The sequence below is a fragment of the Candida theae genome, assembly GCF_024610275.1.
Source record: "Candida theae strain CBS 12239 chromosome Unknown scaffold125, whole genome shotgun sequence".
In the NCBI taxonomy this organism is placed as follows: Eukaryota; Fungi; Ascomycota; class Pichiomycetes; order Serinales; family Debaryomycetaceae; genus Lodderomyces; species Lodderomyces theae.
This window is the reverse complement of record NW_026261326.1, coordinates 1-8,641: the sequence shown is the minus strand read 5'-3', so window position 1 is coordinate 8,641 and position 8,641 is coordinate 1. Positions and strand designations below refer to the sequence as shown.

The 8,641-nt window shown below is 41.6% G+C and overlaps 3 protein-coding genes across 3 annotated transcripts; 1 reads left to right on the top strand and 2 right to left on the bottom strand. All coding sequences in view use genetic code 12, as the record gives it.

Annotated features, from left to right (window-relative positions):
- Positions 1–665: 665 nt before the first annotated feature.
- KGF57_000089 (mRNA-binding U2 snRNP complex subunit) lies at positions 666–3,863 on the top strand (the record flags this gene model as incomplete). The annotated part of the gene is made up of 1 exon (XM_051755405.1): positions 666–3,863. The coding sequence occupies one exon, from the start codon at positions 666–668 to the stop codon at positions 3,861–3,863; it is 3,198 nt and encodes a 1,065-aa protein (XP_051611400.1).
- Positions 3,864–4,043: 180 nt separating this feature from the next.
- On the bottom strand, positions 4,044–5,231 carry KGF57_000088 (uncharacterized protein; the record flags this gene model as incomplete). Its single annotated transcript, XM_051755394.1, has 1 exon — positions 4,044–5,231. One exon carries the CDS (start codon positions 5,229–5,231, stop codon positions 4,044–4,046), a length of 1,188 nt encoding a protein of 395 aa, XP_051611399.1.
- A 737-nt stretch (positions 5,232–5,968) lies between these two features.
- Positions 5,969–7,117, bottom strand: KGF57_000087 (uncharacterized protein; the record flags this gene model as incomplete). Its single annotated transcript, XM_051755383.1, has 2 exons — positions 5,969–6,331; positions 7,091–7,117. 2 exons carry the CDS (start codon positions 7,115–7,117, stop codon positions 5,969–5,971), a joined length of 390 nt encoding a protein of 129 aa, XP_051611398.1.
- Between the last annotated feature and the right edge of the window lie 1,524 nt (positions 7,118–8,641).

Genomic DNA, 8,641 nt, shown 5'->3' with positions numbered 1-8,641 from the left:
CTATATTGAAGTGGCAATTGAAGCAAATGCCCTTGTGGATTGGTCTTCTTCGATGGCTTTGCAGGTAAATTGACTGAACTTCACACACACACCTTCACTTGCGATGAAGCAGGCGCGTAATGATACCTCGTACATCAAGGTAGCTTGTTCGATATCCTGTCGTACAGTAACCCCAATCATCGCTAATTTGTTCAGAAGATGAGTTTTCATATTAATCCAGGAAAGTACAACATAATAAGCAGCTTATTTACTAAATGCATTGCAAGTGTAGAACATCTAGTTAATAGGTTCGAGTCTTATTATTATAAGGAACTATTGATTGGTAGAGCTGTCACAACATCTTAAGCTAGAATATGTCAGAGTGATTACCAGTCTCTTCTTATCCATACTTCTTGTTGTAAACGTAGTAAAACAGTACACACTCGATGACTCTACAAAAAATCACAAGATAGAAGTTGAGAGAAGTTGACCCATATTCACATTCCTCCACCATCCATACTGAATGTAAATTGAAGTTCGACATGGGGCCTTTCAAAAAAAAAAAAACAAGCAGCACTCAGTCTACATCAGATGGAGATGAGCTTTGTGCGGCGAAAATCTACTGTCGAAATTTTGGAGCGTAATTTACTAACACATACCCACCCAAGCGGCAATATATTGAAGTCATGCCACTCAAGGGAAGCAAGAATAATTTATCATCGAATTATTCAATACTGGATGTCTTGAAAACCGAGCTACTAAACGAATTCGAGCGTGATGATTCAGTCTCAAGCAGGGCCTTACAAGAGGGCATAAATAGCAGTGATTACAACAAGCAAAGATTTCAAAGGAATGTGGACTTGCACTTTGACAAGAAAAAGGCTCTACCGCAGGAGACAAAGTGGAGTCTGTTATATGTTGGGCAGGAAGTGCCGGAGACTGCCCTCATAGAAAAGAAATCGTCAAGAAAGAGAAGACTAAGTGTTCCTAGTGATGATGAAAAAAATGCAGCTATTAATCTGAACTCTGAGAACTCATCTGCCGTTACAAAAGTATTGAAAGTGGATGGAGTCCCCGTTGTGGAGGGTATATCTTTGACTGATGATGTGTTGGAGAAGATTCTACCACGTGGGTTCACTGAACTCACTCCTCCTCGTGGTTTCTCACAAAATGCAAATGCAGTAGAAAGAGTGGAAGCAGCAACTAGCACTCACTACATACCACCAACTAACCAATCAAACAATATTCCCTCATCGCTAGTTCCAACCGTATCGTCGTCACACGGGGATCTTGAAAATATTAAGGAAGAGGATGTAAAGCATTTCGGACACCTATTGAGCCTGCGAGAGGCAGATCTAGAAGGAGATGCGAAAAGAGAATTTCAATCGATGAAGTTGATATTGAAGGTAAAGAATGGCTCCCAAATTACGAGGAAAAGAGCAATGAGGTCATTGACTGAAAACGCGGCCAAGTACGGACCGCAATTGCTTTTAAAACAAATACTTCCAATCTTACTAGAACCCGTACTAGGCGAGCAAGAGCGTCATTTGTTAGTGAAACTAGTTGGCAGATTGATCTTCCAATTAAACGCATCAATCCAGCCCTACACTCTAGAGTTGATACATGTCTTGTCCCCTTTCTTGATTGAGGAGGATCTGACAGTTCGTAATGAAATTCGCGAAATCTTGACTAATTTGACAAAGATTGTTGGCTTTCCCAGTATGATATCTGCATTAAGACCCGAGTTGGATCACGTTGATGAATATGTCAGAAATCTTACTTCAAGGGTTCTCGCTATAGTGGCAAATACCCTTGGTCTAAATCAATATTTGCCATTTTTGAAAGCGGTCGTCAAATCTCGCAGGAGCTGGACGGCAAGACACACAGGAATCAAGTCAATCCAACAATTGTGTATACTTTTAGGTAAGGGTAATGGATCAGCGGTGTTACCGTACTTGACCCATGTTATTGAAAGTATTGCTCCTGCTATAAACGATGAACATCCACAAGTTAGAATTATAGCGGCGTCTTCTTTGGCACAATTGGCAGAGTGTGTGGAACCTTACGGCATAGATGCATTTGAGCCAGTATTGGAACTGCTTTGGAATGAAACTCGTAGACAGCGAGGCAAGGGGCTAGCTGCATTGTTAAAATGCATTGGGTCCTTGATTCCACTAATGAAGTTTGACCCAAGATATGACGAGTACACCAATTTTTACACTGCAGAGTTGGCATTTTTGGTTTCGCGTCAATTTTCAGCTCCCAACGAAGATATGAGAAAGACTGTTTTGGGAATCATTCTGAGCTTACCTCTTTCCAAAAGGATTTTGCCCGATTACGACTTGAAAGTTGTCAAACCGTTTTTCCAGGCTTTTTGGAATAGGCGGACTGCTTCTGATAACGAACAAGTAGCAAGACTTGTTGTTGCGGCAACAAGCCACTTGGCTACTCAATTTGATTACATAACTATAATGGGTTATGTCATACACTTTACCAAGGATGAAAATGAGGAACTACGAAGACTTGCGGTGAAAGCACTTTATGCGATAGTGGGAAGCAAGCCTGAAGAATCTTTGGGGATGAGCGCTCGTCAGATTGAGTCATTAATCGATGGGGCTTTGTTTGCATTTCAAGAGCAAACAATTCAACAGCAGATATATCTACAGGCTTTTGGTACGGTTGCAAAGGCTTTGGGAGTGAGGATGAAACCTCATATTAATTCAATCATAAGTTCAGTTTTGTACAGAATGAAGAATAAATTGCCAGAGGTTCGGCAACAATCGTCCGATTTGATTGCCGCTATTGCACCAGTGATAAAAGTGTGCTCTGCCCATGATGATACGTTGTTGGAGAAATTGGTATTAATCTTGTATGAGTCGTTGGGTGAAGTTTATCCGGATGTTTTGGGCTCAATAATTAATGCCTTGTACTTTTGTATCAAGTCAATTGACACAGGTACCTTGTTGTCAATGTCCAATCCTTCATTAAACCAAATATTGCCTACATTGACTCCCATATTGAAAAACAGGCACGAAAAAGTTCAAGAATCAAGTGTGCGATTGATTGGCTTGATAGCCACCCAAAATGCCGAAACCATCAATGCGAAAGAATGGATGCGTATTTGTTTTGACTTATTGGAATTGCTAAAATCCAATAAGAAGAAGATTCGAATTGCTGCAAATGCTACATTTGGTCATATTTCAAAAACCATTGGACCGCAGGATATCATTGTGATGTTGTTGAATAATTTGAGAGTGCAGGAGCGTCAATTGAGAGTTTGTACTGCTGTTGCTATGGGAATCGTTGCAGAAACCTGTCAACCGTTTACCGTATTGCCTGCAATCATGAATGAGTACAAAACACCGGAAAGAAACATCCAGAATGGTGTTTTGAAGGCCATGAGTTTTATGTTTGAGTATCTTGACGGTAACACAACTAAAGACTATGTGTTTGCTATCACGCCATTGTTGGAGGATGCGTTACTTGACAGAGATTTGGTCCATCGCCAGACCGCAGCCACCGTTGTTGGTCATATTGCTTTGAACTGTTTTGGCATGAACCTTGGTCGAGATTATGAAGAAGTCTTTGTTCACTTATTGAATTTGATAATGCCCAACGTCTATGAGACCTCACCCCATGTCATAGCGAGAGTGTTGGAGAGCTTGGATTCGTTGAGATTGATACTAGGAATCGGGGTATTCATGAACTATGTATGGGCCGGATTGTTCCATCCAGCGCGCAAAGTGAGGGCACCATTTTGGAAAATCTACAATAGTGCGTACGTGCAATGTAGTGATACAATTGTGCCGTATTATCCCAACGTGCAAAAGATGGAGCAAGAGAATAATCGCTTTGCGATTGAGGAGTTGGATCTACGATTGTAGTGATATAAAGCATGCGTATATAGATCTATAGATGCTGGTTGTTTATAATGCAATGTTGAGCTAGAAAAGAAATGGTATATAAGATGGAAAAGGTTAGGAAAGGCTGCCTCTTAATTTACTCTGATTCGATTATTGAGCAAAAATGGAATCATTTCTCATGACGGGCGTGTTTTTTATTACTCATCGCTTCAAGGTAATGCCTTGTTTAGTTACTATTACGCTCTTGAGGGGTTGTCTCTGGTTGCGCTGGGGACATTCTGGATTCTGCTTTGAGGTGTGCTCCTCAAATCCAAGCATGCCGCCTCCCTCGCCAAGATTCTGTTCAGCTACAACATCTTCTCCTTCCTCTTGTTCTTGTGATTCTTGCTCTTCCACCTCGTCGATACACTGGCCATCCAAGTCTTGTCCATACTCTTCCATGGACAATGGTATTTCTTCCTCATTGAAGTATAATCGTTTCACATAACGAGTGACTCTCTGTGCTTGAAGTTCCAATACATCGTCAATGTCTGCCAAATCAATCTCAACCTCTGAGTTGGTGGCTGTTTCTGAAATGGTCACCACACCTGGATAACAATTGAGATTGAATTGCGTTAAATTTTCATCATACGCAACAGCAAGTGGCACTGAAGATAACCAACTATTAATCTTCTCCTTGTAATGCATATTTGCAGACTTTCTAGGATTCAAGTAATCGTAAACATCAACAGCTGCGGTAGGTGTAGGTAATACATGCAACTGTCGCAAAATTGATGGATTGGTATTAAGGCTGGCGTTAGCTCTAGCAAACTCCAATTCAGCGTCACATGGTAAATTTCTCGGAATGCTGTTGTTGTTGTTGTTGTAGTTGCCGGCTGTGGCGTCGTTACCTGTGTAATTGTTGCCTCCAAATAATTCAAATCTTGGAGCTTGAACACTAGCTTGATACTCAGGTTGGTTGGTTTGGGGCTCGTGTAAATACGATTGCTGAAATGGTGGTGCCGGTGCTGCTGCTGCTGCTGCCGCTGCTTGTGCAAATTGGTGCTGCTTTTTGTTTCCTTCACTTTCATATCCATCCGCATCTTCCTCTAAGACCTGTTGTAAAGGGCTTTTGAGTTGAGAATGAATTTTATCTCTGGCGGTTATTCCACTGTAATTGACGTTGTTGGTAACGACACCATTTGCAATTGGGAACACCGGTAAAAAGGACAGGTAGCAAAAATTTTGAGGAGAAGAGCCCTGCTGATAGTAGTCCCTGGTGCTTGAGTGGTGGTCACCAAATGCAGACTGTTTCTTTGGGTGTGCTGGTGGTGTATTGGATTTTGAATTACGATTTGATTCGCAGTATGGCATCATAAGTTGTGGTTGTTTGAACAAGTTGTCAGTCATGAGTGACGAAGCTATATTGAGTTGACTATAGTTGCTTAAGAATTGTAGTGAAAGCTTTCAAATAAAAGACACAGATAAGTGTGTGTGTGATTGAATGGTTGTCTCGGTATTATGGCTTGAAAAATGTGTTGCCAAATTTGTAGTTATTGGTGTATTTTGGAGAAAAAGAAATTCAAATTAAAGACAAAGAGAGAGATAGAGAGAGAGAAATAGGGGAAAGTATATGATTTGCTTCTAATTGGTACTTTCTGTATATATCTTGTATACTGTGGGCATAGTGTGTATGTCTTGTGTGAGTCGTGTTTACTTTGTTGATTGTATTTACCATATTAATCTTTTAAATTTATTGCAGTTTTACTACAAAATTAAGTGAAGAATAAACTTGATTTCCAGAACAACTATATAAAATTGTACAAAATCAACTACATAAGCACTTATATATGTTCTGTAGCTTTACACACCCACCCAAAAGCCAGGTGTCGCAATTAATCCACCTTCCTAAGGAGGTTAAAATCAATCATAATACACCCAACAATTGGCAGTCTTTGGCGCTTGGTAGCACCTAATCTATGGTGCAACAATCTTTGCGACGAAATTCTTTTGTGGATAGTGATGATAAAAACCACTTTTGAATCGGATGGAGTGATACAAGCAGAATTCTGTTTCTTCACGTACATTTAGCACTATGTATCTCAAAATTGCACCCCATTAACTATGGTATGTGCGCATTGAGAATTTTATTTAGTAGACAGTTCTGCTTTGTTAGTGTTTGGTTGTTTCAACCAAAGCCAGGTTTTCGCAGCCCAATATTGTGTAACGGGTTTATTTCCTGATCGAGATTGAGTCGGAGAAAAGTCTTGGCCGTGCTTCGCTGTCATCGGGAAAAGTCCNGCTTGGGACCTTGGCGACTGTGTTTGTCTGACCCGTGTGATTGTGAATTCGTAACCTGATTTGAAATCCGAGTGAGTTTGATATGCAGCACATTTTCGGTGCCAGAACACGAGGAGGAGGACACCGGTGTCCCTGGAAGGCCATGTAACAACAGCAGCAACAGTAACAGCAACAGGAGCAGCAAGAAGACTGGAGTAGACCGTATATGGCTGTATTAGAGTCCCTACTGCAGAAGGACGAATGTTAGTTGCGAAAAAGTAGAAGTCAAGAAAAAAGTTTTTATTTTTTTGTTTTGTTTTTGTGGGAGCCACTTGGTAAATAGTACAAATTTAGACTGAACTACTCACATACTCTGAAATGTGTATCTTTCTGGCTCTTTGTGTTTTTTGTGCTAGAGAGATAAAGAGAGAGTGTAGGTGCAAAGGATCAGAGAATGATAAAAAAACGNGAGTTGAACACAAGTACAACAAACCAACACCTGAGGAGAGTACTCAAAATGACGAGAAGAGTACGATTGAATGGTAAGTGTAACAGGGGGAGTCGCATCAGAACAATATACTTACAGCCAGGGTGGACTGAGTGCCAATGGAGATGGTGGCCACACTTTCCAGATCTTACCACTACCACATCTACTCAAACACACAAGATTGAACGCTTTTCCACCCACTAGACACACCCCAGACTCTGAACTCAATTACACTGCCAAGAGGAGAAGATTACGCCATCAATATGCCTGTTGCAAGCTTTGGGAAGTAGGATGAACAAGCAAGAGCAGAAGATGGCTCGAGCATTTGGAAGGTGTGGAGCTTAGGACAGAATCAAACGGCGTGGGTTCATTCTTCGAAGACAGACTGAGCCTCCAGCTACTATTGCGACGTGGCAACCGAAACAACGAAAACTCTACAAGACGCCAATAACTACGTGACATCAGCACACACTCGACTCAGTGCGGGGAGCTATCGATAAACCAATTGAAAGCACTGAGCTGCACCCATCGAGTTGAGTATACTTTGAAGCTGCGCGGCAAGTCACAAGAGGTAATGTAGGTGAAGAAACGGGTAATTGCTGCTGAATATCTCAAACAGAAGTGAACGAATNATGGTACTCCCCGGTGAAGGAGAATTGCCAGAAGCCAGAAAAGAAAGCACAGCAGCTACACAGCAGCTACAAGAGGAACCTAAAGACGTACTGCACATGAAGAAACGGGTAATTACAGCTGAATATCTCAAACAGAAGTGAATGAATCGATCAAAGCTAGTAGCTCCATGTTGGTACCCACTGCCTCCGGGTATGTGTCTCGCTTTTTGAAGTCAGAGGAACCAGGATGAGCCCAATGAGTGTAAGAACTGACGACAGCCACAAATCAAAAGTGGTCTGCGCATGAAGGCAGGCGCCGCACAGACACCAGTCACGGGGTGCTTTGCTGGCTCGTAGAGAGCAAGTGTAGAGACCCTAATTGAGGTTGTATGTAGTGCAACGGTAGCCTTTAAGTAGTAAACATCGCTGAAACAGCAGCCACATCCAAACTTCAATAGCAAACTCTTGCTTCCGTGCACCAATAGTGGTCACATCCACACCTCCGTAGAGGTCACATCCCTTCATCAGGAATAGTTGCATCCACGCATCAAACTCACATCCCAACACCAATGCCAACGCATCCATACTCCTAGCATAGTTGCATCCGCGCATCAACTTTTGCACACAAACTACACTGATTGGAGCATCCATACATCCATGATATTTAGAAAGGCCACATCCGAGTCTCTAAGTTCCAACCCGTTGAGATTGCATGACGTACAATGTCTGAGCGTGCTCACTAAATCCTTTCCACAGCAAAGGAGAGTAAAGGGTGACTTCAAGTGGAAGTGATGTGACAGATGTGTGAAGTGAAAAGTTGGAACCGTCATGCACCTCCCTGTAGACATTGCGTGAAGTACAATGGCATATTGAGGTTTGTGAAATGCCAAATACGGAAGTACAGAGTNCCCTGTTGACATTGCATGAAGTACAATGGCATATTGAGGTTTGTGAAATGCCAAACACGGAAGTACAGAGTGGATGCTATGGGCACTGAGAGTTGTGGAAAGCCGAGGTAGGATAATACACTGATCAATGTTGAGATATGATAATGGTAGGAAGTGAAAATGGCCGGGATGTAAAGACTCTAATGCTGATAAGACACGATGATGTAAGAGTCGAAAATATATTTGTAAGTGAATATGTGGTTATAAATGGCCGAAGAGCTATATTAAACTATATAGAGTATTTAGGGATTGGTTCTACTATTTATATTTGTCTTGAGTGGGGTAGAGTTTCGGCTCGCAATGTTTACACGTGATACTAGATGATTTAGCCGAGGTTGAATGGTTGTGTGTATAGACGACGATAGTAAGATGCAGTGATTTCTGGCTAGGTAGATGGTGAAGGTGCACTGAGTATGAATGGTATGAATATGGTAGATGATGACCTGAAGTAAGACAAACGTATATGTATATTGGTATACAATAACTACGGTAAAC